This window comes from Capra hircus, chromosome 11, assembly GCF_001704415.2.
Source record: "Capra hircus breed San Clemente chromosome 11, ASM170441v1, whole genome shotgun sequence".
NCBI lineage: Eukaryota > Metazoa > Chordata > Mammalia > Artiodactyla > Bovidae > Capra > Capra hircus.
Window position 1 is genome coordinate 74,123,889 of NC_030818.1, and position 26,311 is coordinate 74,150,199.

The following is a 26,311-nucleotide window of genomic DNA, read 5'->3' on the forward strand; positions in this document are numbered from 1 at the left end:
GGTGTGAACTAGCTGACATTTTGGGCCTCCAAGTGCTCCCCTCAAAACCACCTGATCTTTGTCACTGGGTCTGGCAGGAAAGCTCCACAAAAAAGGCAAAGAGGACAGAAAAGCAAGATACACGTTGCCAAACAAGGTGACCTATGGCTGACCTCCTAAGAGAGCAGGCAGGAAGGCTACCTTTAGGAGAGAGAAGAGCTGGGCAAACCCACCCCCAATCTGTGCCCAGGCTAAAGGGGACAGGAGGGGAGCCCTGCGGGCCTGAGTATGGGAACTGTGCTGGGTGCTGCCAAGCCCCTCAGCCCAGGCTCTCTCTCTAACCCCAGGCTCTCGGTTCTCCTCTACAGGTGGTGGAAGAAACCCAAGTCATCCTTCGAGAGTATGGCTTCCGCTTCGTGAGGAGAGGGCCCATCTTTGTGAAAGGGAAGGGGGAACTGCTAACCTTTTTCTTGAAGGGCCGAGACAAGCTGGCCACGTTCCCTAACGGCGCCTCAATCACACTGCCTCACCAGGTAGTAGACAACTCCTGAATGGCCTCCAGCCCTACGAGAATCCAAAGGGGAGGGAGAGTTTATTTTGGGGAATCAAAGAAAGGCTTCGGGAAAGGACATGTGACCAAGTCCCAACAACCCAGGCTGTTGAAGTGCACACTCACATAGATTTTAGGTTTAAAAAATCTCCTTCAGCCTTCATTTGTCCGTGGACGTGCAAGCTCTGAGGGTGGCCATACTATTCCTCAGTGTGCCTCTAGCTTACCCAGGGAGTAGGGCTCATAGTCATGGTACTGGAACGTTCCTTCCAGAGCCCTAGTTCTTATCAGCCCTCTTCCACCCAGAGAGGCCATGGCCACTGTGAGTAGGAAGGGCTGCCAGAGGTGGAACAAGGCTGCTGCCTCTGTGCCTGGCTGGGAGTACAGGCGGAGAAGCTCTGCTTCAGATGAGGGCCGCTCGCTGGCCACCACTTGCTCCGCAGCTAGAACCTGGAAGCAGTGCTTTTCACTCTGAAGACCTGCTTGTCTGTGGTCCGAGTTAGGTGAAATGGCTCTTGTCCTGATAATCTTGAAAGGTTCTTCTGGAACCCCAGTCACCTTAGTCATGGGAGCAGAAAGTGCAATATTTCCTTTTACCTGGTGGGCGGGAGGGAGGGAAAGGGATTTTATTTCTGAAAGAAAAATATATAAACAGATCTTCTACATTTATATTTTTAACTTTCTGTTAAGAAAACACTCCAATATTGCCTTGCCTTTTGAGCTCTTGCTACAGTCGCCTTTGCTACTGCTTAAAGAGAGAATTTACAGGTATTGATAAAGAACAAGACTGTTTTATTAAAAGCTTTATTCAACTTGAATATGATTATTTGTGTCAATTCTGTTAACGGCCCTCATCTGAGAAGTGCTTTGCTCTCTCCCACACTCATTTGAAAAGACCCTGATGCTGGGAAAGATTGAGGGCAGGAGGAGAAGGGGATGACAGAGGATGAGATGGTTGGATGGTATCACCGACTCAATGGACATGGGTTTGGGTGGACCCTGGGAGTTGGTGATGGACAAGGAGGCCTGGTGTGCTGCGGTTCATGGGGTCGCAAAGAGTCGGACACGACTGAGCGACTGGACTGATCCTGATACACTGGTCCTTACCATGTGCCGGGAAGGCAAGAACTTAAACTAACACCTCCCTCTCATTCTTAGGCTGCTTCCTTCTAGATGGTGGTCCGAGCTGGCTCGACCATCCCCCTGTGCTCCTCCCACAATTACCTGTGGCACCCACACCTGCAGGTTGCTGCTTGGCCATCAGCTCTAGAATGGGACCGTTTTAGAATGAGGCCAGAATACAGCTCAGGGCTTTGGACAGTAAGGATAGTGATGACTCCTATTTGTGACTTGGGAAGTGACAGGTTTTCACATCCATGCATTGGCCTTGCACATACTCCCAAGGCAAGGAACAAAAAAAGCCAGCAGAGCAGAGGCCATGGTTATGTAGAGAAGTGGTTCACTAACTGGACTAGGAGAGGATGAAGACAATTGCATGGCCAGGGCCTGGAGCTTACAGAAAAGGAAGAGATTCACTTCCTTTGAATGATCAAGGTATGAGTAGACTTCTGATCATGAGCTGACTCAATAAATTCAGTGCTCTCCCAACCTGTTTTAGGAAATGACATTAGATACATGCAACTACAATTACTCTATCCGTAGTACTCACACCACATTCTTTGTAAATCAGTGGCTGAGAATATTCCACTCCAAACCAAAGATTAACCATACTTCTCTTCTTAACTATATGATTCAAGTCATATCATGAACCCTGAGAGTTCTAAGAACTTTCTTCTCAAAAGTCACAGACAGGAGAGTGAGACAAAGTTAGCTGAAGGTTTCATAAAAGCTACATAATTAAATGGTAATACTCCCTCTCTCACAAAATGCCTTCTGTAAAAAAATCTCATTTTCAGCTAAAATGTGTGATTAATATCTCAAAAAGAAGAGATGATTTTGAGCACTGGAGCAAGTGACCAGGCAATTTTGGAGACCTGTCCAAAAATGCCAGGGTCAATAGCCTGAAACTTGCCCTTGACCATCCTGATAAGGTGGGCGTCTGTTCTCACTCCAGGGATGGCCCCCAGGAAAGGAGTCTGAGCCTTTCAACAGTTTTCAGTTCCCAGGACCTTGCCTGCAAGTGTGGTCAGTTACTTGTTTACTCACTTCTGATGTGTCCCCAAAGAAAATATTCTAGGAGACCAGGCTCACATTCAGTTTTTCTCCTTTTTTTGCAAATGAAGTAAACACCTGATGTAGGGGCTTTGTAAAAAACAGGTTTTCATGGGCTGCTCGCTGTTCTTCCCACATTCTGGGTAATGCTTCTGTCCCTGGGGAAAAAAAAAAAAAAAAGACAGGATCTGTCAATCTCACAGCGCTAATATTTTGGGACCAATGGAGCATTTTTTTTCGTTTTTGGTCTGGAGCTGAGACAGCCTTGCCCCTTACTGGTCCAGTGAAATTTTGAGACCAGAAACACAGATTCTGCCCAGAGAAATCTAAAAACCTATGATGTGAAACCTGCCTCCTAAAAACATTTTATCCTTTTTCTCATTACTGTCCATTGCGTTGCGTTTAAGAACAGAAGTCTCGGCCATCACTGAAAATTTCCCATTCAGAGACTGGTCTCTGCAGAGCTAAGGGTATGCCGACTTGTCACATCTATTTAGCTTCACAGTGAAGTGAGTCTCAGCTTTCGCCACCACAGTGACCCTATGATGCAACCTCATCACCAGTCTAAGAGGGGTTTCCAATGAAAACAAATTGTAAGCTGGAAGAACTCTGGTGGCGGTGGACTGAGCAGAGAAGAAGAAAAAGTTGGATAATTATCTTTAATACTTAACAAAGAGGAGAGGAAAACTGACAGAAATAGGGCAGATATTCTTGGTATCTTACTGACTGTATTTTTCTGTTCACAGTACAGAAACAGAAGATAGTATCTCAACAGGACCAGCTGATATAGTCTCACTATTTCACTGTTTCAATCACGTGAATAACACAGAGCATATTATAATTTCTTCCTGGAGGCATCCTTCCTCTTACCTTGAGAAGTAACAGTGACGTCAGTTGGAAGGGTTGTCGTGAGGTCCTTATACAGCAGTCTAGCACAGAAGGGGAAGGACTGACCTTCCAGCTTCACTTTGTAAGTAAATGACAGCAAGTTGCACAATGAGTTTCTCTGCAAGGGCCCCACTAGAAAGGCTGCAAAGTCACTCTAATGGGGATGGGGATCAAAAGAGACACAAAGTATACAACAATTACAGCTCCAAGGCAGTAAGTGGCTATGACGCATCAAACATGTCTGCCAAAAACAGGGCCCATTAATTAAATCTCAGAAATAAATGAAGGATAGAGAAAGGCCTGAAAAAAGGACAAATGATAGAGATGTATAAGATAATTAAGAGTTGGTAGCAGCCTAGAAGGCCTGTAAGAAGCACTTACTAAGTCAATGGCCAGAGGCTGGGGAGACACTATTTCTGCTAACAACTCAGGGGACGTCACACGTTTGGCTGAAATGCTTCATGTCTACATTCACATGTCAGTATCTAACTGATAACCAGAAGCTTCAGTCATTCCAAATGCACAGAGAAATGCTAAGCTTGTAAGAGTCACTTATTTCCTGCTTGCATTCATTTCCTTTTTTTCCCCCCCTTTTTACTGCAACCCTAGCTCAGTTACAACTCTAAGAATGTAAGGCTGAGCTTAGGTAAAGATAGACAGCTTTCCTCTATGGCATTTTCAGAAACCATTATTCTGCTTGCACCTATTCCCAAGGCTCAGCAAAGACAGCTGGCACACAGCAGGTCATCTACTGGGCCTCCACTGAATTAAAAATAAAGCAACTGTACCCTACCACTTTGTGAGAGGAAGGAAGGGTCAAGTATAAAAGCCTGAGAATCACCATTCATGAGTAAATAATCACTTCACCAGTACCCATGCTCAACACCATCCAGAGTTTCAACAGAAGAGGAGGTGGAAAATAGCTTGTATGTAAATAAAAATGAGCATTAGGACGACAGTCAAACCTCTGGCTTGGAGTTATGAACTATTCTAAAGTACAAAAGAATATGTCCCTTTCTTTCAAGTCTATCTGGGCTCACAAAATGTTTTACAAGATCACAGATACCTGAAGTCGATCTGCCTGGTACTTCCTCCCCGAGTAAGCATTTAGGTATTCGCAGAGAACAAACAGGAAGTGCTGAGTATTAGTCTGTAGGTATTTTGCAGATATCTCTTCTAGGGGAATGAAGACTGGCACCGAATGGTGATGTATCCAAAGTGGTTTCTCCATGACAAGATCCACAAAGTAGGAATCCAGCAGGTTCCCCTCAAAAGCAGTGCTGATGCAGACACATACTCCTCGGCTGGTCAGCTTCCCGCTGATCCCTGGGACAAGTAAGACAGTGCCTTAAGGGACGTGAGGCAAAGGCTTCATCTGTGCATCCCACGCCCCTCAGCTCCGCCCAGTACACACACCATGGGCTCAAATGCTCACTGAACGAATGTCTAGACTTTCTTCTGACTTTGACTCACTTTGAGTTTGTGTTCTAAAACCACAGAATGGTGGGGGGAAAAGAACATTCTAAGTATCAAATTACTGAAGAAAAGATTTTGAAATTTTCAATTTACCTATGGCTCCTTTTTTCCCCAAGTGTCAAGTAACTTACGGTAGTACCCAGGTCTTCTCACAGTCCTCTTATGATACAGATAATAGGTAAGTCAGTCCTCATTTTAGTGGTGAAACAGAGACTTGAGGGGTTCAAACTATTTGAACAGTGGCATCAAGCAAACCAGCTGTAAAGGAAGTTCTGGCACACGGTCTAGCACATGTTGGATCACTACAATGAATAGTCTAAGCCAGTCACCAACCAATCGGCTGCTGCACAGGGGCCAACTTTGCAGGTAAAGCTGCCTATGAATGGCATGCCAGTTCTCCAAGTGTATGTTGGGGGTGGGGGGCAAAATTCAGTATTAATGAAAATAGGTCCAGGACTAATAATACATCTTGCAAATTATCTCACCAGACAGGAGACTCAGACTGAAACAGGTCAGAAAAAAATTATACCTGTAAAACGATATGCCTGTAGAATGGCTTTCATATTTTCCTGTTTTCTCTCCAAAATTTCTTGCTCACTAATCTCTAATGTTTGGTCAGGTTCTACATTGGCAGTAGATGCTTTAACCTGCAAGACATGTGGCAGATCAATCTGGGTACAGAGGCGTAATAAAAGTCCCATGCCCTCACCTACATGGGACAAATGTACATGCAGAGAATTTGTTTTTATTATGTTATGAATCAAGAAATGCTACTGTGGCCAGCCAGCTGGTGCTATGAATTCACAGTAGAGGAAGAATCTTGTGGGTTATATACAGTACCAGGAATCAGAAGTAGAAACTGTGCCGGCCTGAAGAACATGGCTGCAGTATAGAGTCTTGTGAGAGGAGAAAGAAAAGGAGATAAGGAAAGCCTAGGGTAAGGAAAAAACAGCTGTAAAGAGGCAAAGCTGGTAAAGTTGGGTCAGACTGTGCAGGCTTTCAAGTGCCAGGATGACAAATACTGATTATAAGTCGCACACTGTGAGCTACAACCCAGTAGATGCTTATCAGACTAACTCCTGAGACAACTACACAAGCTGATGAAATACCAAAAAGAAATAAGCAATTATGCTAGTAAACAAACAGAAAATGGCCCGAAGGCATCAGAGAACCACCAAAATAGCCAGACTGAAGACTGACGATAAATGTGGAAGTTAGCTGGGTTTCCCCCTTCATAGTCTTGTTGATTTTTATCACGCGGCATACAGGCCACATAGAAAGCTGCAAGCTAGATTCTGCAGCAGTCTCACAGTGCCAGGGCAACAGAAACTGGAGACTGAGGTTACCAGAGCAGACTTCCTATGGGCCAAGACAGAGAAATGGGAACCCAACAGGCTGCATGCCACTTGTCCTCCAGGCATAACAGAAAGAAGCTGGTGAAAATTAAAAAGCTAAGCAGACTGTGGAGGTCAGAGTCTGCCAAAGAAGATGGATCTTGACACATCCATCCTAGCACACCCAAGCTTTCAAGTAAGGCCTCCACAAAGGACTACACTCTACGAACGAGGGCAAACCAGAAACAGACGACAGATGACCTCAGCTGGTTGATAGTGATGTGCCCATACACTATCTGCCTGTCAGAAAAAAACTGAAATTCTTTCTGGAAGAAGACAGCATAGTTCAGAATCCCTATTTTTTCCAAACACTACCCATCACTGAATCAAAAAGAAAAATTACCAAGCATAGCAGGAAAGAGGAACACATGGCTGAAAACCAGAAGGAAAAAGAAGACAACAGAAGCAGATCTGAGGGGATTCAGCTATTTGAGTTATTATCAGACATAGTCATTAACACAGATTAAAGGATGGAAAATTCATACCAAAGGCCTGGAATCTATTAAAAAGAATCAGATGAAAATCCTGAATCCAAAAAATACAGTAACAGAAATCAGGAATTCAACGGGTTTAAAAGCTGACCAGACACAAAAGAAAAGTGGAAAATAGTTATATTTTCATAGCTAGATTAAAGCAGAGTAAAGATATAAGACAGATCACAGTAAAAACAAAAACTCTACACATGGAAACTCCAGAAATAAAGAAAAAGAACAAGACAGATACATTACTTGAGGAGATAGATACTGGGCGAATTTTCCAAACAAATGAAAACTGCAAGCGATTAAGGCGTGCTGTAACACAAAGCAGGATAAAGAAAGGAAACCAATCCTAGCTACACGACGATGTGAAACTGCTAAAACCCAAGGACAGAATCTTAAAAGCAGCCAGAGGAAAAAAGACACATTATATTCAAACAGTGAGACTAACATCTGAAAGAAACCATGGAACCAGAAGACAATGAACAAATGTATTTAAAGTGTGAAAAGAAATAAATTTCAACCTATAATCTGAATACCCAGCAAAAATACCCATTTAAACATGAAAAATATAGTGAAAGAAGGGTGCTTTCAGACAGACAAAAATAGAGAATTTTCATTTTCAGCAAACCAACACTGATAATAGAATCAAAAGGAGCTACTTAAACTGAAGAAAAATAATCCCAGATGAAAATATGGAAATGCAGTACTAAAGAGCACTGAAAAGGGTAAATAGGTATATAACTTTATAGGCACAATGACTGTACAATGAAGTGTTTCACAGAGTTTAATACATGTAGAATTTACATACAATAACATGAAAGGTTGCATGTGTGGGAAAGAAAAGATGTTAGGTTCTATAATTATCTATGAAGTGGTAAAGGTACTAATCTAAAGTATATTCTAGTAAGAAAAACAAGCCTGTTTTCTCAAGGATAATCACTTAAAAAATGCTAAAAGTCATATAATTAACAAGCTAATGGAAAAGCAGAATAATATCCAAAAAGTAGCAAGAATGAAGAGAAAGAACAAATAAAATAGTAACATGGTAGACAGAGATCTAGATATACTGCGTTATATGCTTTAGTTGCTCAGCTGTGTCCAACTCTTTGCGACCCCATGGACTGCAGCCCGCCAGGCTTCTCTGTCCATGGGATTCTCCAGGCAAGAACACGAGTGGATTGCCATTCCCTTCACCAGAGGATCTTCCCAACCCAAGGATGGAACCCTAATCTCCTATATTGCAGGCAGATTCTTTACTGTTTGGGCTACAGGGAAGTTCTTCTAGATATGTTAGGAATCATTAAAAGTTCATAGACTAAAAAATTAAAAGACAAAGACAGCCAGGCTGGATTAAAACTAATTATATGCTGCTGCTGCTGCTAAGTCGCCAAGTCGATTCAGTCATGTCCGACTCTGTGCGACCCCATAGACGGCAGCCCATCAGGCTCTACCATCCCTGGGATTCTCCAGGCAAGAACACTGGAGTGGGTTGCCATTTCCTTCTCCAATGCATGAAAGTGAAAAGGGAAAATGAAGTCACTCAGTCGTGTCCGACTCTTTGCGATCCCATGGACTGCAGCCTACCAGGCTCCGCCGTCCATGGGATTTTCCAGGCAAGAGTACTGGAGTGGGGTGCCATTGCCTTCTCCAACTATATGCTACTTACAAAAATAAGAACTGTCGAAGTTTTACTTGACAAAGTTGGTCTTAGGGCAAGAAGTTTAACTAAAATAAAAAGGAACACTGCATAATGATAAAGTCAAAGTTGCTCAGTCATTTCTGACTCTGCAACCCCATGGACTATACAATCCATGGAATTCTCCAGGTCCGAATACTGGAGTGGGTAGCCATTCCCTTTTCCAGAGGATCTTCCAAGCCAGGGATCGAACCCAGGTCTCCTGCATTGCAGACGGATTCTTTACCAGGTGAGCCGCCAGGGAAGCCTAAGAATACTGGAGTAGGTAGCATGTCCCTTCTCCAGCAGATCTTCCTGACCCAGGAATCAAAACTGGAGTCTCCTGCATTGCAGGTGGACTCTTTACCAACTGAGCTATCAGGGATAGCTGATAATGATAAAAGGTTGCTGCATAAAAATAAAAGGCTTACCAACCAGGAAGATAAAACAATCCTAAATCTGTCTGTACCTACTACACAGCAAAACTGAATGAAAGGGGAAAAAATGTATAAATCCACAATCATAATGGGAGCTCAACACATTTATCCCAGTAACTAATAAGCTGACAAGTAAAATAGTGAAGAAATGAACATCACGATGAACACATTGGTCTATTTGATATATATAGAGAATACAGTACCCAAAAATGTAAAATCCACATTTAATGAACACGGAACATTTATCAAAATTCACCACATGCTGGGTCATAATCTTCCATCATAATGGAATTAAGCTACATATCAATAACTAAAAAAATTACTAACAAACCCAATTTTTAGATATTACGCAGTATACTTTTTAAACCGATGGGACAAAGATCACAATGGAAATCAAAAATATTTTGAATTGAAATGATAATGACAACATATCAAAACTTGCAAGATATAGCTAAAGCCATGTGCTATGAATATTGGTGTCCCTCAAACTTCATGCTGAAATCTAATGCCCAGTGTGATGGTATTTGGAGGTGGGGGCTTTGGGAGGTGATTAGGTCATAACTGGAGAGCCTTCATTAGTGTCCTTATAGTGTCTGGAATTAGTGTCCTTATAAATGAGATGCCAAAGAACTAGCTTGCCCCTTGTGCCATGTGACGTTACAGTGAGAAGACCACAATCAAAGCAGCAGTAAGGGGGACTCCCCTGGTGGTCCACTGGTTAAGAATCCGCCTGCCAATGCAGGGGTGCATGTTCAATCCCTGGTCTGGGTAGATCCCACATGCCACAGAGCAACTAAGCCCAAGTACCACAACTACCAAAGCCCATGCTCTGGAGCCCGCGTGCCATGACTACAAAAGAAGTCACCACAAGTCCGTGCACTGCAGCAACAAAGACCCAGTGCAGCCAAAAATAAAAGATTCTTCTAAAAAGAGGCAATAAGCCCTCAGACACTAGATTTGCCAGTGTCATAATCCTAAACTTACCAGCATCTACAACTGTGAAAAATAAATATTTGTTGCTTATAAGCCATCTAGTTTACGTATTTTTGTTATTGTGGCCCGTGTGGATTAAGACAGTATGCTTAGAGGGAAATTTATAACTTTAAACACATACAGAAGGAAAAAAAAGACTTAAAAAACAATTAAGTATTCATCCCAAGAAACTAGAAGATATATGCCATGTACAATGACTGGAAGGCACAATACTATAAAGATTTCAACTCTTTACAAATGGATGTATAGAATTAGTGCAATTCCCATCAAAATTAAAGGAGGTTTCTTTTTGGAAACTGACAGCCAATTCCCAAATTTATGTGAAATTTGAGGGGACAAGAATGGCCAAGATTAATTCTGAACAGTAAGACCTAAACTATAGGAATCAAAACTTTTCAGTAATAAACCTCTGGTACCTGCACAAAGACCAACAGACCAACGGAACAGAACAATCAAAGATGGGCCTGCAGCAGACCCAAAGATCCACTGCAATACCATGGGGAAAGAGTGACCTTCAAGTAGTGGTACTGAATGAACCGCATACCCATATGGAAAAAACCAGCAAGTGTGACCTTCAGGGATTTCCCTCATAGTCCAGTGGCTAGGCCTGTGCACTCCCAACGCACGGGTCCTGGGTTTGATCTCTGGTCAGGAACTAGATCCCATATGCTGCAACTGAGAGACTGCAAGCCACAACTACAGATCCAGAGTGCCATTAACTAAGACCTGGTGCAGCAAAATAAATAATGTTTTTAAAAAAGAACATTACTTCTCCTTCACACCATGTTACACAAAAATCAATCCACAGGGACTATATTTCTCAAAGTAAAATAAAAACTTTCAGAAAGAAACATGAACATCTTCATGTTCTTAAGTTACGCAGATATTTATTCAAAGGAAACATGAAGTTAGATTCTTAAATCAAGCCTTATTAAAATGAAGACTTTCTCATCACAAGATGTCACTGGAGAGTGAAAAGGCAAGTTAGTCTTTAAAAGAAGACTTGGAATACAGATACACAACAAGGTACTTCTAACCAAAGTACGTAAAAAATTCTATAATTTAATAAGAGATATACGACCCAATAAAAATTCTGTAAAAGTTCTGGAAAGTTCATTTCACAAGACTTTCAACTGTCCAAAAAAGGTATAAAGTCATTAATTAAAAGAACTCAAATTAATTCACAGTGACTTACTATTACACTCTCACTAGAATGATAATTTTTTAAAACTGACAGTATCAAGTATTGGTAAAGATGCAAAACAATGGAAACCCTATATACTGCTGCTGGTAATGTAAAATCGGTACAATCAGTCTCAAATTCTGTTTGACAGTATTTACTAAAAATAATCTTTGTACCCTGTGACCCATCAATTCAACAGAAAAGTATGTATTTTTACATCAAAAGATAGCAACAAGAATACTGCATTATTCTTAATACCTACAAAGTGAAAAACCCAAATAACATATATGTCACCAACAGTTCAATAAGTAAATAAATTGTGGGATATTTTCTGAAATGGAATAATTATATAGCAATAAAAAAGAATGACCAGGGGACTTCTCTAGTGGTCTAGTGGCCAAGACTTTGCTCTCTCAATACAGGGGTCCCTGATTCGATTCCTGGTCAGGGAACTAGATCTCACACGCCACAGCTAAAAGATTCAGCACAACCAAATAAAATAAGCACGTACATTGTTGCTGTTCAGTCGCTAAGAAGGACACAGCATGCACCAAAATGGATGAACCTCACAGAGAAATCAATCCGCAAAAGAAGAGAGACACAACAGAGTTCATACTTTTTTCATTTATATTATATAAAGCTCAGAAACAAGTAAAACCAGTGTATGATAACAGAAACCAGAATAGTGTTACCTTGAAGGAAATGACTAGGAGGATGGAGGAGGGAGACTTCTCAGGTACTGGTAATAGTCTACACCTTGATTTGTGTGGTACTTACCAGAGTGCACTCATCTCTATAAAAGGATCTTTAGATTTGTGCACTATATACACATAATTATCTATCTATATTAATATATAGATACATATTTTCTCTTTACTAAAAAACAGAAAGGGAAGAGGAAGAGAAGAAATGAAGACAAGGAAGAGAAAGAGAAGAAAAAGAAGGCAGGCTGAGGATGCTTGTTGACTGAGCAAGAAAACTTGTAATTTAATGAAAAATGTAGTATTTTATGAACATTTTCTTGGCTGTGCAAAATTTATTGGAAAATATAAATATTAGAAGAGAACCAACTAGCAGACTACTGCAATAATCCCACCATCTAAAACCTGGTAAATACTAAGACCCATGTGTATAATGCACAAGCTATGGTAAGGAGGAGGTGGAGGAAGGGGGCACAAAGACAATCTAAAGAATCTGACAGGTTTTACTAACTGGATCTGGGCTAGAGAGAAAGCTTAAAAGAGGGAAGAGTCAAGGTTTACTGTGAAGTTTCAAGTTGGGTGAAAGATGATTCTAGAAAGATGGTATTAATGACAAAAGTACTAATGACTCAAGTCCGGCTGAAACTGAGGTAAGAGGCTCATGTCCATGAGGGCAGGTTAAGAGACTATTATGAATTCACCTGGCCCATCAGTAAGGCCTGCCAACTGTTAGATGATACTGATATCAGCTGACTCTATAGGTGTGATTACTTGAGGAATCAAGGACTGAAATTGCTCCAGTTAAGACCACAGGTAAAACATACTATTCAGATTTGTTTATCCCAGATCATGTTAGGTTTTTACACTCCAGGAAAGCCTGCCAATATCGATCACACTTCTACTCACTCTGGCTTGACGCTGTTTCACTTCAGCCCTCAGCTTATCTCGCAGACGTTTCAGTTCATGAATCCTGGCTTCAAGAGCCTGTGCATTCTGTGGCTCTTCCAATTTTTTACGGGATTTGCTCACTTGAGTCTCTAGTCTTTCCAAGTGAGCTAAAACACCTGAGGGAAGTAAAAAGAACTTTCAAACAAAGTTAGGGATTTCTAAGTCCAGGAACAGGAAGCACTGCAGGGAAGAACAGACCGTGACCCTTTCCCCAGAACTTTGTGGTCAGTTAAACTGTAGACTACAATTGCCAACAATTTATAAAACAAGAGGAGCTGACAACAGAAGTCAATGGTCAGCAACCTCTTAGGCAGAACACTGACATACAAGTGGTTACTTACTAAGCCACCGTTCAAAAAGGGAATCATCTAAATATAGCTAATCTCAGTTATCTGCGATAATAGTGATCCAGAGGAAAACAGGGTCAGAAAAAGGTTTTTTTTTTAATTGGGTTTTACATACCTTTTCCCAAAGTGGTAATGTGTAACTGTTTGGATTTAGACATCCATAAAGACTTGAGTGAGTATTCTGAAGCCCTGAAAAGTATCAGGAGCATAGAACTATAAAGGCACACACTAAAAGGAACTGTCCACCAAAATTACTGGTCATTAAACAGGAAAACAAGCTCACCAACGGACAGAAACTCTGGCAATCTCACTTTCCAAGAGACGAAAGACCAATATAGTTGAGGTCCTAGTTTTAAAATGCTAATCAACTCTAGCAATGAAGCATCTGCGAACATTTCCTACATATTAAGACACTTACACTAGATCCTTTACTTGCAAAGCACGTAAAGAATTGAAGCGTTTGTATCTCCTATACATTATGCATCTGCTAAATGCGTCGATGAAAAGCATCAAAACAATTACTTACCTAAGTTCCACAACCACCACCACAATATTATTTCCTCCATTTTTTCAGATGAAGCAATCAAGGCAGAGAAAAGTAAAATAACCTGCCCAAGGCCACAATATTTATAATGACACTGCCAGACTCAAAGCCAGGTCTAACCAACATCGGTCACTGCCTGGCAAGGCCCCTTCCACTGGAGTAATGCGGGAAATGGCCCCCCAAAAGTTCTGAGAAGAAAAGAAGGCTCATTGGCTAGAACTGCAGCTCTGAATACGAACATTTAGTACACTATTGCATGCAACCTACTGGTCGAAAAAGGGAAAAGAGCTTAGAAATAAAAGTCATTTTTCCTGCTCCAATGATCTCAGCTGCCTTTAAGTCTTCCATGTTAGTTTTGTTCATCATCCTACTCCCAAACTTCGGGTTAGAGGAGAAACGGGCTTTCAGCCTGAGAATTATTTTGAGGAGCAGTAGTTAAATGTGAACCTTTGAATACCTCCGCGAGACTCGCCGTCTTGTCTTAACGTATTTGCCAGCTCCATCTCCTCCTCAGATTTTCAAAGGCCTTCCTAGAAAAGTTGTCCATGCACCAGTAACTGAGTTATCCTTGCGGGCAAAAGAAAATGGCAAGAATGTATTCACACTCACGACAAACCCACAGGGCCAGCCCACACAACGCAGACACGCACCCCTGAGCCCCGACACCCCAAGCGTATTCGCTAGGATGCCCCTTCCCTGACCCGCCCGGCCCATCCCCAGGTGCGAGTCGGTGTCTACCTCCCGGTCCCTGCGCGCTGCCGCGGCACCACGCCTCTGGATCCCCTCTCTGGGTTTCCTCGCACACGGAAGGGGCTGCTAAGAGGCCTCTCAGCCTTCCACCCTGGTCAGAGCCCCGTCCGCCACTGGGTCTGGCTTTCCCTTTATTACCTCTCCTCTTGCTCACTCTAGCCAAGGATAAGAATTCCCGCCATCCTCGGCTACAAAATCAAGCCAAGAGTCCCAGCGTGCTTTGCGCTCCCGCCGTACAAAAACATGGCAGCGCTCAGGGCCCCTCCCTGATCCCGGCATGCACCGCGGGATAGGCCCGGCCTTTCAGCTGAGCAGGAAGATGGCGGCCTCTGGCGGAGAGCCGCAGATCCTAGTACAGTACTTGGTGTTACGAAAGGATCTATCACAGCCTCCGTTTTCCTGGCCAGCAGGCGCAGTGGTCGCACAGGCCTGTCACGCAGCCACCGCGGCCTTGCACCTTCACCGCGACCACCCGCACACAGCCACTTACCTCCGTGAGCTAGAGCGCATGCGCAAGGTGGTCCTCGAGGTGAGGCACTAGGAAGAGGGGGTGGGACCTTGAGAACGTTGGGCCGGAAGTGGGTGTAGTTTTGAGTCCTGACGCCTAACATCACGGAGTGGGTGTGGCATTAGAGTGTGTGTGTGTGGGTGTGGGCGCCTAACGTCATAGAGTGGGTGTGGCATTAGTGTGTGTGTATGTTGGCGGTGGGGGGGGGGCGCATAGCATCATGGGGTGGGTGTGGCGTGTGTGTGTTTGTGTGGAAACGGTTCTGTGGCTTGAGCTACTGCTCAGCGAGCCTTACCTAGACGGGGCGGGGCCTGACGGTGTGAAGAATGGACACCCGGCCGGTTATAAATGCTTTCCGCGCCGCTCCGGTCTCACCTGCGTCCCTCTTAAATAGATGCCTGTGAGGGCGGAGGGGTTTCTACCTGTCTTTCTACCTGAGTGCTGTGCTGGCCTTTTAATGGCTGTGCCGAAAAGTGCAGTCCTTATCCCTCTCCAGAAAACCGATTCAGAAGGGTAGGGACTCAGGGTTCCTTATTGCAAGTGAAATCAAACTGAAGCATTTACCTGGGTCTGACCCCAAAATTTGAAAATAAATGTGAACCCTAGTGTGATTTGAACCTAGCATCAGAGGTAAGGTTCTTTTTACAGGTGGCCAAACAGATCTTACCCTTACTTTCTGTCAATTCTGCCTCTAGAAATGTATCTTAAGAAAATAACAAGATGCACCCAGAGAGCTTTGCACAAAGATACTCATAGGGACGTTTTATAATAGTAAAAAATGTGGAAATCATTAAATTTCCAATACGATGAGTTGGCTAAACTTTGGCCCTGATAATGGATTATTATGAAACTAGTCTAAGTCGTGTTTTTGAAGTACATTTAGCTGGCGTGGAAGAGTGCTCATGACGTGGTGCTCATTGAACTATATTCTACATACAAAATGATCCAGATTATGAAAGGAAAAACTAAGTAAATACATCCAAATATTAAATAGTGGAATTTTGTTTTTTTTAGTAATGCTTCTCTCTCTGTTTTTACTTTTCTACATTAAGCACATATTTTATAATGAAAAAATGATTGCTTTCATTTTAAAGCAGCTTTCTTCTCATAAAATTTATCTTAATAACTGAGGTGGAGGGTTGGGGTAATTCCTTCTTGGCCAGCTGGCAAAAGCATTATTTTTCAAGAGAAAACTTGCTGTTGAGTGTTGAAACATCAAATAGTAACCTGCAGGGAGAAGTCCTGAGAATCTGTAAGGAAGAAAAGAAATAGATAGTCTTTCCTTTGGATTCTTTTTATAGGACTTTTATAGGAAGACTTCAAGAAATCATGTGGTTTGGACATCTCCCTCTCTCTTGCTTTTAGCAGATAAAATATTTACCCCTTTTCTCAGATGAGACATCTGAAGCCCAGAAATTAAGTGACTCCTCTGAATTTAAAAGACATGTCATGAGTCTCTTGTTAGCTGTGACTCAAGAAAGGGACTTAGGAATCACCACTGATTAAATAAAGGTGCTCCTGTAGCCACAAAGACCAATAAGATATGACAATGCCATGATTAATTCCATTCACTGAGAGCTTACTGTGTTCCAGACACAGATCTGAGCCTAATTTCACTGAATCTCATTACTACTAGGAAGCATTATCATCCCATTTTACAGGGGGGAAACAAAGGTTCAGCTAAGCCACACAACTTATCAGAGATCACACAACGAGTAAGGGGTGCAAAGTTAAAGTGTTAGTTGCTCAGTTGTGTCCAACTCTTTGTGACCCCATGGACTGTAGCTCACCAGGTTCCTCTGTCCATAGAATTCTCTGGGCAAGAATACTGGAGTGGGCAGCCATTCTCTTCTCCAGGAGATCTTCTCAACCCAGGGATCAAACTCAGGTCTCCTGCATTGCAGGCAGATTCTTTACCATCTGAGCCACCAGAGAAGCCCAGTAAGTGGTAGAGCAAGGGTTTAAACTCAATCTAAGTTTACTGTGCTGCTCCTGGTGCTGAAGAAGGAAGGAAGGGAAGTCAATGCATTCTTCAGCATGCCCAAAGGATTCAATAGATTAAGAGTAGCAACCCCAGCATCCTCTACTTTGATAAGTGGCTTCTGCCTTTCTAGGCTACACACACACACACACACACACACACACACACACACACCCCTTATGCAACATAACACACTAACGATCTTTATTTTCTGAGTGATAGCTTTACTATTTCCTGTAATGGGATTCGTATAAGATGATGAGAAACAATTTCAGAAGGACACTAAAGAATCATTTGCCCACCATTGAGTTAACAAGGGGGAACTATCCCAGCAGTAAGAAAATCCTTCTTGGTGTGTGTGGACTGGGGTGGAAGTAGGAGGGAGGTGGAAGTGATGTGATTTTAGAAAGCCTTCCAGTAGTCAACTCTTAATGCCAGAGCTGGCTGTGGAATTAGTGATGGCTGTTTAGTCACCAGAACTAGAAAATGCTTAGAGCATAATTACTGACAGCACATTCCCTCAGCATCTCAGGAGGGGAAAGAAAAAGCTCCATTTTATACATAGGAATATTAAACCTTACCCCACTCCCACCCCTTCAGAGAGTGAATGGCAAATGGAGTGATGAAGCTGTTGCTTCTGGAGACATTCTCTACAGCGCCTTGTTTGGTAGAGCTGTTAATCCACTTTCAGTTAAGAGGAGTCCCCCTTCATACTTTTTTTTTGCTTTTGCTTTTTGTCACTTCCTAAGTGGGCTTTTCAGCCTGTGTTCTGCTCCTTTCAGGCCCCGGATGAGACCACCTTAAAGTTGCTGGCAGAGACACTGCAACAGAAGAACATTGACCACAAGCTGTGGATGGAGCAGCCAGAGAACATCCCCACTTGCATTGCGCTCCGTCCCTACCCCAAGGAAGAAGTGAGCCAGTATTTGAAGAAGTTCCGATTGTTCAAATGACTGACGTTATCCATTGCTTTGTATGTTTGAGTATCAGCTGGATCCAGAAACTACATGCCGTCCATCCCTAAGCACCACGTACTCCTTTCAGTGACAGTTCCCTCTTCCTTTTAAATTATGGTAGTTTTTATTTTTTCTTGGCTGTGCCGCATGGCTTGTGGGATCTTAGTTCCCCAACCAGGGATTGAACCCACACTCTTGGCGGTGCAGAATCCTAACCACTGGACTGCCAGGGAATCCCCAAATTATGACAGTTTCTTGAAAGTCAAACACATGTTCATATTAAAGTTGTCATTAATAAGTATTTCCTCTTACTTTTAATTAATAAGTTCAGATGGGGAAGGTAGGTGAGTAGCATTATCATCTATGGGTCATTGCTCAAATAGAAGATTTGGTTAGACTTCTATATAGGGTCAAGAAAATGCCCTTACTTTTTTTTGTTAGAATTAATATAGTTCTTTCAATCACCCAGGTTTAAAACTTAGCCTTTAAAGTCCTTATCTCTTACTCATTTTCAGTTCTTATAATCATTGAATCTAGGACACCATCAGATTTAAGATACACAGTGATTTTTACCTGTTGTTAAGGAGAAATGCTGCCAGTTGAGACATACAGTTAACTGAAAGATGTATTCCAGCTTCAAAGATAAAAAACTTATTTAGTAAAATATGCCCTCTTTGTGACCCCATAGACTGTAGGCCACCAGGCTCCTCTGTCCATGGGATTCTCCAGGCAAGAATACTGGAGTGGGTTGCCATTTCCTACTCCAGGGGATCTTCCCAACCCAGGGATGGAACCTGGGTCTTCCGCATCACAGGCAGATGCTTTACCCTCTGAGCCACCAGGAAGCCAAGAAAGGAGAAATGCTGCCAGTTGAGACATACAATTAACTGAAAGATGTAGTCCATTTTCAAAGATATAAAAATTATTTAGTAAAATATGCCAAGTACCACATCTATTTTCTTATAGCTTCCAGTGCCACCGCCCTGAATCGGGCTCTCGTCTTCCTCGTGGGTGTCCCACTGGTCTGCCCACCTAGTGTATCCTGGTTACAAGGCAGCAGATGTTCTGCCACCAGGTTTATGTAGATCACTGAGCACACTTGTCAGTACAGGGTCCTACTTGCCCATGGAATAAAGGCAGGATTCCTTAGATCAGCCCTCAGGCCCTCTGTATTTATATTGCCTAACTAACTTTTTAGGTGAATCTTCAATTCCCTTGTTCAAACTTGATGCATCAGTAAAGACACTCCAGTTGCTTCCCTCCAGTCTCTGGCCCAGGAGTCGAATGTTAGGACTCTCCTCCTCCCTTGCCTGCCTCTGGACGTAAGCTGTTTCTGGCTCAAGTGCTACCACCTTCTCAGAGCCTGACCCAGCCACAAACGATAGCACTCATCTCTGAATGTCTATATAATATAGACAGTGATTAAAAATAGGCAGGGTCAGGGGCATAAGGGAGGGCCTTGAACAGGGAGAGAGAGAGAAAACTTTTGAGACTAGAGGACAGGGAGTGGGGAAAAGTATGAATATATATAAGTTTATAGTGGAAGAAATACCTGTTGACTTAATTTTCTTCTATGAAGTGGGAAGCATATAGTCTTCCAGAACAGTGAATAAACTTTCTGAGCACCTTATTACATGGCATAACATAGTGGTTAAAGCTCAGACTCTAGTGTCAAACAGCTTGAGTCAAATCCTGACTTTCATACATTTCAGCTGTGTGAACTTGGGCAAATCACTCAACTTCCCTGAGCCTAGGCCCTTCATCTGTAAAACAGAGATTTACAGGAGTGCTATGTGGATTAAATGTGTCAGTGTGTACAAATCCTGTGGAACAATGCCAGGGCACTCAGTGCCAGAACCTGAGTGTAAAAATGTAAGACACAGCCCTCAAGAAGCTTTCAGTCACGTAAGCCAGTTGTCTAACTCCTTTTCTGGGAAGTGATGCCATCCACTCCCTGCTACTTCCATTTAAGACAATTAGGTAAGTGTTTCCAAATGATACTGAATTTTTAAAAAATCTGTATGTTTTAAAAATTCAAATTCTGCAGTAAGACGGTGATACAGTCAGAGAGAGATGAGTGTCTATACAGCTGGGAGATAACAGCTCAGGCAAATGCCTAAAGCAGCTCCCAAGGGAAGAAAGGACAGGCACTCAAGTGAGAGTAAGACAGTAGCAGGGAAGCTGCAGCTTTCCTTAGAATCAGCTAAGCTTATTATCATCTGAACTCAATCAGAGTTTCTCAAAGTGTAGTCCCTAAATCAGCATCATTTGGGTACTGGTTAGAAATATAAATCCCAGGGCCCTACCCCAGACCTACTGAACTGGAAACTCTGGTATTATCTAGAAGCAGGCTGGTCCCAAGAGGCAGCCAACCTAAAATGTGTACGATGAATGTGTGTGATTTTAAGTCAACACATATGATAGTGTATGATGTGCTTACAGGAAGGAGGCAGGAGGGAGAGCAAGAATCTGGCACTGATTACACTATGTGGCCTTGCATAGCAAGTTTACAAATAAATTTTTCTCAAATGGGGCAAGGTTGTGTTGGTAGACCTAGAAAAGGCGCAAGTCCTTGACAAGGATCTATGCTTTGGTGAGTTTCTTAGACGTGAAAAACATCTGATTATGAACAAAGTGCTTCCATCGTGCTAATCAATTTTACAGTTCTGTGATGCAGGCTGTCTTGTCTCAAGGTTACTGATTCAGAAAGGCTTAGACTTGCCCAAGATCAAAGTCAGTGGCAGGATTGGGGTTGAAAACCAGGTCTTTCATCAGTCCAGTTTTCTCTTAACCTCTTATAGCTGGTTACTCATGTGATTTTCAGCCATGTAGATACTAATTGAGAGTGGTTTGAAAAGGGGTCATGAGTAGTTCGAGTGCTAGGAAGCTGTATCTTCCATTTTAAATTGGTTAAATGACATTCCAAATTATAAATCAGCCTCCTGTGACTGTGAGCTGTGACTCTGTACCTTAGGGATCAATTATCAGTGGAGGAGCTGACAAAATTCAGCTTGTGAACGTGTACAGCTGAGGATCAGTGCCTAGGTCATTGCTTCCCACGGGGCCAGCAGAATGCAGAGGGCTCCCCCACGGGGGCATGTTATAGTCACCTCTTATTGTTTAATCAACATATCTTCCCCACAGATTCTGAGATGCCACCCTAGGGGTGTGCACTGCTTCCTGATTGAGAACTGTGGCAATAATGAACCACTGTTGCTGACAAGAAGGTGTTAGTATGGAAAAATGGCTGAAAACCACTGCCCTCGGCTACCTTGGCCTCACAAGTTTTAGCCATCCTCTGAGGTCAAGTCAGCACAGCCCCAGCTTCTCCTCTTTGAGATCCAGATATGGAAGGTCTTAAATGCCGGCCTATGCCTAAGTTTTAGCTTTGGGGGCGTTGCAAGGGCCAAAAAAGTGGCACCCAATTTCTTAACCTAGGTTTCTGAGAAATAAGATAAAAAGCAGATGAAGGAAAAAAAATATTTTTACTATCAATAGGTTAGACAATAGAGCTTTATGTGACCCCTGAATGGGCTTGCTACTTTCCTGTCTGAAGGGAAAGCAGATACCGAAGTTTCTGCTTCTGGTCAAGGGGAGAAGTAAAGAGAGAATAATAAATCCCCCACATTCAACCTGTCAAACTTTGACTAGTTCCACCCAAATGAGAAACATGGACCAAAAGCAGTCATCCACCAACTGAGCTATTCATTCAACCTGCAAGAGGAAGAGCAAGGGGTGGGACAGCAGACTCCATATGAACATTATGTTTATTAAACTCACTGTATAAAGAGAGAAGTGGGGAAAAGGCATTCCATCTTCTCCCCAACACTGTATGTAAGGAATTCGGAAGAAGAACTAATGATCCAATAGGAAGACTGTTCCGACAACAGGTTCAAGATGGATTTGCTTGGAATGGGGAGGCAAGTTGGGACATAATATAGACGACGTATAAAATCAGGCACAAGACTGATGATGTGGTGGCAAAAGGAAAACTGAGCCATAAGAAACGTGGTGTTATTTCCTTATAGTACAAATGGAGAGAGCAAGGCAGGTGACAGTCCCAGAAGACTTGAGATTGCAGCTGAACCCTGCTATTTAATGGCTATGCAATTTGGCTTCTGTTTCCTGAATCTGTGAAAAATTCCTAACGGGAATTACACAATCAATTTAAATTTAAGGACCAATTAAAACAATACCCCACAAAAGCACTCTATCACCACACAATTTAGTGTGCAATTTAATGCAATCATTATAATCAATCTTTTTTCTCATTTTATTGCATTATGGAGATGTCAGATTAAGACCTTACACCTGTAGGACAATAATAGCAGTGTGCATAGGTATCCCTGACTTGCTATCATTGACTATAATGGGAATGCTTTTAAACTTTCAATGTTAGGTATGTTGATTTGTTGAAAGTTTCAGCAAATCCTTTGCGTTAGATTAAGGATGCTCCTTTCTGCCACTGCTTAGCCAAATTTAAAAAAAAAATTCGTATGTTTTTTAAAAATCAACCACTTTTTTTTTCCATTTACTGAGATGATCATTTTTTTTTTCATTGTTACCATGGTGACTTGCAGTGCAAGATCTCAAATACTGAACCATCTCTGTCCTTGGAATAAACCCTACTTTGGCATGATGATTTAGTATGAGGGAGATGGCCTAGTTAAGACACGTGGGTTCCAGTTATCTTTCTGTCTCATGGCTTTAAAAACTAATCAAATGATGATTTCCAAATCTGTATCTTCAGCCCCAGCTACTCCCCTAAATTTCAGCCCCCTCTATATCCTATAGGTTAGACAGCTCCTCTGGGATGTCTAATAGGAATCTCAAACTTATGGCAGAAAATATACTTGCCTCTTTTCCCCCATCCCTGTTAATGGAAATTCGATCCTTCCAGTTGTGTAGGCCAGAAACCCTGGAGTTGTTTTTGATTCTTCTGTCATTCCACATCTGATAAGATGGCAAATACTGTTGTCTCTACTTTCAAAATACATCCAGAACCTGACCACTTCTCACAATTTCCACTGCTACGATTCATCTTAGCAGACGGAGAAGATGGTCCAAGCCATCTTCTCTCACCTGTACTAATGCAGTAGGCTCCTACAGGTCTATCTGCTTCTGCATTTGCCTTCACCACAACTATTCTCAACACAAAATCCCAAGTGATTCTTCCAAGACCCAAGTAAGATCACGTAATTCCCCTGCTTAAGATCCTTCAATGGCTGGTCATCTCAGAGTAAAAGCCAAAGTTCTTGTATTGGTCTACACAGCTCTACCTCCTGACCCTCATTACCTCCTTGACTTCATCTCCTACTATTCCCCGCATTCACTCGGCTCCTGCCTCAAGACTTTTGCACCTCTGCCCAGAAAGCTTTCTCCATACTATCACACAGATGCCTCCTTCTCTGAAGATCTGACTTTCCTGTTTTAAACTGCAAACACTTTCCTCCAGTAGTATTCTCTATCCCTCCTTTCCTACTTAATTTTTCTTCATAGCACTAATCACCTGGCACACCACATATTTTGTTAGTTTGTCAAATCAACCTTCATTAGAAGACAAGCTCTGTGAGGGGAGCAGGGATTTTCATTTTCTTCATGGACGTAGCCCCAGTGCCTGGAATAGTATCTGGGAAATGAATAGCAGGTACTAAATGAACATATATTATCATTGTTAAGAATATTCATTCTTTAAAATAGTTATTGTGCAATGTTTCAAAAGACAAACCCTAAAAATTCCCAAGATTAACTACAACCTGCTTTTTGAAATTGATAAGTGACTCTTTATTTGGGGTTATCAAAGACTGACTTAAAAACCTAGAACCAGCCCATTACACTAACCTTTCTACTTTAATATAAACATGAAAAGTTCTTAATAAAAAGCTTTAATAAAGCTTTCAGAAGATGGTAGGATGAAATTTTAAACCTTAGGCTTAGATGTGCATGAGTCTTTAAATAGAGTATTTTCTATGTAAAGCCTTTTTCCCAGTTGGTTTTGGGTGAACTTGAAAGTCTAGCTTACTAAGTAATTATCATTTAAAACACTAATGCCAACATGAGCAGAATATTAAAAATAAAAGCTAACTTAAAAATTAATGCCTATTTTATAAAAGTTTGCAAGTTAAAAAAATGAACAGGAAATATGCAGCCAGGCAGGTGCATAATAAATTACTACAGGCAGGTGTATAATAAATTACTATAGATTTGAAAACAAAGCAGAACTAAGCAGGGCTGTCTCTTCAGGTATGAGGAAAATTCCAGGTAGGACATTTGTTCTGTTACAGGGAGCTCTTCCTGTTCATTACCTGTCCCATCTGTCTGCTTTTCAAGTTGTCGCTCAGCTTCCAGAGGCACTGGTTTTAAAGGCCAATCTAATTTCTCTTAAAAATTTCACAAAAAGCCATCTTACTCTTGTTTAATTTCATCATTTCTCGGTGGCATTATCTTGTGGGTGAACAACTTGTAGGGCACTCTGTATACTCACTTTGGGAGGGAAAACCAGAAGGGATTGTCTCTCCTGATCGGCCTTTTTCTGTTTTCTCATCAAGTGTAGTCAGTCCAATCAGTTCAGTGGGGAAGTAATTGCTGAGTAAAGTAAAGGATGTAATAGTAGCATGTGTCATCGATAAATATAAAGCTTGATCAGTCAGTAATGAAGTGCTACTTTTGAGTAACTTATATGTGTATTAATTTTTTTTAGACACCACCTTTACAAAAATGGAAGTATTAAAGATATCTGCTGGGATTTCCCTGGTTGTTCCAGTGGATAAGAGTCTACCTTGCAATGCAGGGGACACACGTTTGATCCCTGGTCAGGGAACTAAAACCCCACATGCCACAGGGCAACTAAGCCACCACACTGCCACTACTGAGCCCACGTGCTGCAAACCACAGAGCCTGTGCACCACAATGAAAGATCCTGCACGTGACAACAAAGATCCCTTGTGCCACAACTGAGCCCCAATATATATAAAACTGCTAATGTTCCATAAATTCTCCAGATATGTGGAGGCTCACATTTCATGAAAAAAGGGAACAACCAACAGGATAGAATCACGATCTTTTCTTGAACTCTTGGATAATCTGCAATCTTCCATTAGCTTAACAACCCAGACTCTAGGAAGAAAACTCAGCCCCTGGTCTATCAGCTCATTTCCCTTATTTAAAACACTACTTCTGCATCTATTTCTTCAATTGGCAGTTTAATCAATTAGCCTACTATGTAGAAGGCAGTGAGTGGGGGATAAAGGAGAGATGTGAACTTCTTTAATCTTACAATTTGGTGGAAGAGAGAAACATGTACCTAAACCCAAGTGCCAAATGGAGGTCCCAACACTGCACAAGGCAGAACAGAATCTAATCTAAGTGTAGGGTCCAAGGAGGGCTTCAAGGAAAGGGCACCTAAATCGAAGCCATGAAGGACGAGCAGTAGGGAGAAAGCAGAAACATTACAGGGTGGGGAAAGAGAATGAATATGGCAACCGAAGTGGGAACACGGCAAATCCAAGAATGAAGGCCAGATCAGTGTGGCAGGATCATTTGCTTAGGGACTGTGTAGAGGGTCATTAAGCTTAAATGGCAGATTTCAGATCATCTATAGGCAAGAGTTAGTCACTAACAGATTTTGAAGATTGTGTTAAAGAGACTTCTGTGATGACTTTGAAGGATGAATGTAAAAGGCACGAAGGTAGTTACTATAGTCACCCCCAACAAAAACAGTCTAGAATTCAATCTTTGATCAATAGGTTTAGAAAGAAGATAGCTATGAGGCATTACAAAAGACAACTTTTTTACAATTCAGTTAATACGAGCAGGAGGAAGTTGTTGAAAATGACCACTAACAGAATGATGATGCAATTAATTCAGGTAGGGGATAACGAAGCTATTTATCGGGAAATAAGTTATTTGGTTTAGGGCTTAAGTTTGAGGTGCTGATGGGGGTGGGGGTAGAGGGGAGGCAAAGTGGAGATAGCATCCATCTACATGATAATGTTCACCAGTTGGAAATTAGGGACTGAATCTTGAAGAGAGATCTTGGCTAGAAGAGTGGACTTAAGATGCACTTTAATGTAAGCAGCACTGGGTTCAAGGGAAAAGATGAAATTGTTCAGAGAATACAGGGACTTGCTTGAGAACTATTTCCCTTGCACAAATTTAAAATACAAAAAAAAAAAATCAGTATTTTAACACATTCAAAATTAGTGCCCAGATTTTATTTTCAAAACAGAAACTCCAACAAGCTTTGAAGGAATTTGAGTTCCTGAGAAAAACTTCGCATTAGGATTCCCAGTCTTTATATGTCACTGTCTAAAGATGCTTTTAATAGTTGAATTGGGCAGTGGAAACAATG

General features: G+C 42.0%; 3 protein-coding genes across 9 annotated transcripts in view; 2 read left to right on the forward strand and 1 right to left on the reverse strand.

The window, feature by feature from the left end:
• The window catches only part of ADCY3 (adenylate cyclase 3), an 87,709-nt gene extending 86,362 nt beyond the window's left edge, over nucleotides 1-1,347 (forward strand). The window contains exon 22 of the mRNA XM_005686948.3: nucleotides 348-1,347. Within this exon, the coding sequence (XP_005687005.1) occupies nucleotides 348-530 (183 nt within the window). The 3' untranslated portion in view covers nucleotides 531-1,347. The remainder of the gene's footprint in view (nucleotides 1-347) is intronic.
• Nucleotides 546-15,100, reverse strand: CENPO (centromere protein O). Of its 7 annotated transcripts, none has more exons than XM_013967825.2 (8): nucleotides 15,007-15,100; nucleotides 14,224-14,333; nucleotides 12,834-12,991; nucleotides 5,595-5,712; nucleotides 4,656-4,915; nucleotides 3,572-3,743; nucleotides 2,741-2,859; nucleotides 546-1,126 (listed from the first exon to the last, which is right to left on the reverse strand). In XM_013967825.2, exons 2-8 carry the CDS (start codon nucleotides 14,267-14,269, stop codon nucleotides 737-739), a joined length of 1,263 nt encoding a protein of 420 aa, XP_013823279.2. In that variant the 5' UTR covers nucleotides 14,270-14,333; nucleotides 15,007-15,100; the 3' UTR covers nucleotides 546-736. The 7 variants fall into 7 exon arrangements, with proteins under 7 accessions (XP_013823279.2, XP_013823278.2, XP_013823280.2 ...); XM_013967824.2 differs by lacking the exon at nucleotides 15,007-15,100 and adding an exon at nucleotides 14,655-14,748; XM_013967826.2 differs by lacking the exon at nucleotides 15,007-15,100 and adding an exon at nucleotides 14,505-14,657.
• On the forward strand, nucleotides 14,769-18,262 carry PTRHD1 (peptidyl-tRNA hydrolase domain containing 1). The gene is made up of 2 exons (XM_005686944.3): nucleotides 14,769-15,045; nucleotides 17,788-18,262. The coding sequence occupies exons 1-2, from the start codon at nucleotides 14,794-14,796 to the stop codon at nucleotides 17,956-17,958; spliced, it is 423 nt and encodes a 140-aa protein (XP_005687001.1). The 5' UTR covers nucleotides 14,769-14,793; the 3' UTR covers nucleotides 17,959-18,262.

What these genes read in the sequence shown, in the direction of transcription:
- PTRHD1 (XM_005686944.3), top strand. Translation starts at nt 14,794, where the DNA reads ATGCACCGCGGGATAGGCCCGGCCTTTCAGCTGAGCAGGAAGATGGCG. An exon ending in TGCGCAAGGTGGTCCTCGAG is followed by an intron (nt 15,046 to 17,787) that starts GTGAGGCACTAG and finishes TGCTCCTTTCAG; the next exon opens with GCCCCGGATGAGACCACCTT.
- CENPO (XM_013967825.2), bottom strand. Translation starts at nt 14,269, where the DNA reads ATGGAGCTGGCAAATACGTTAAGACAAGACGGCGAGTCTCGCGGAG. An exon ending in TGAAACAGCGTCAAGCCAGA is followed by an intron (nt 5,713 to 12,833) that starts GTGAGTAGAAGT and finishes CATGTCTTGCAG; the next exon opens with GTTAAAGCATCTACTGCCAA. An exon ending in ACAGGCATATCGTTTTACAG is followed by an intron (nt 4,916 to 5,594) that starts GTATAATTTTTT and finishes TACTTGTCCCAG; the next exon opens with GGATCAGCGGGAAGCTGACC.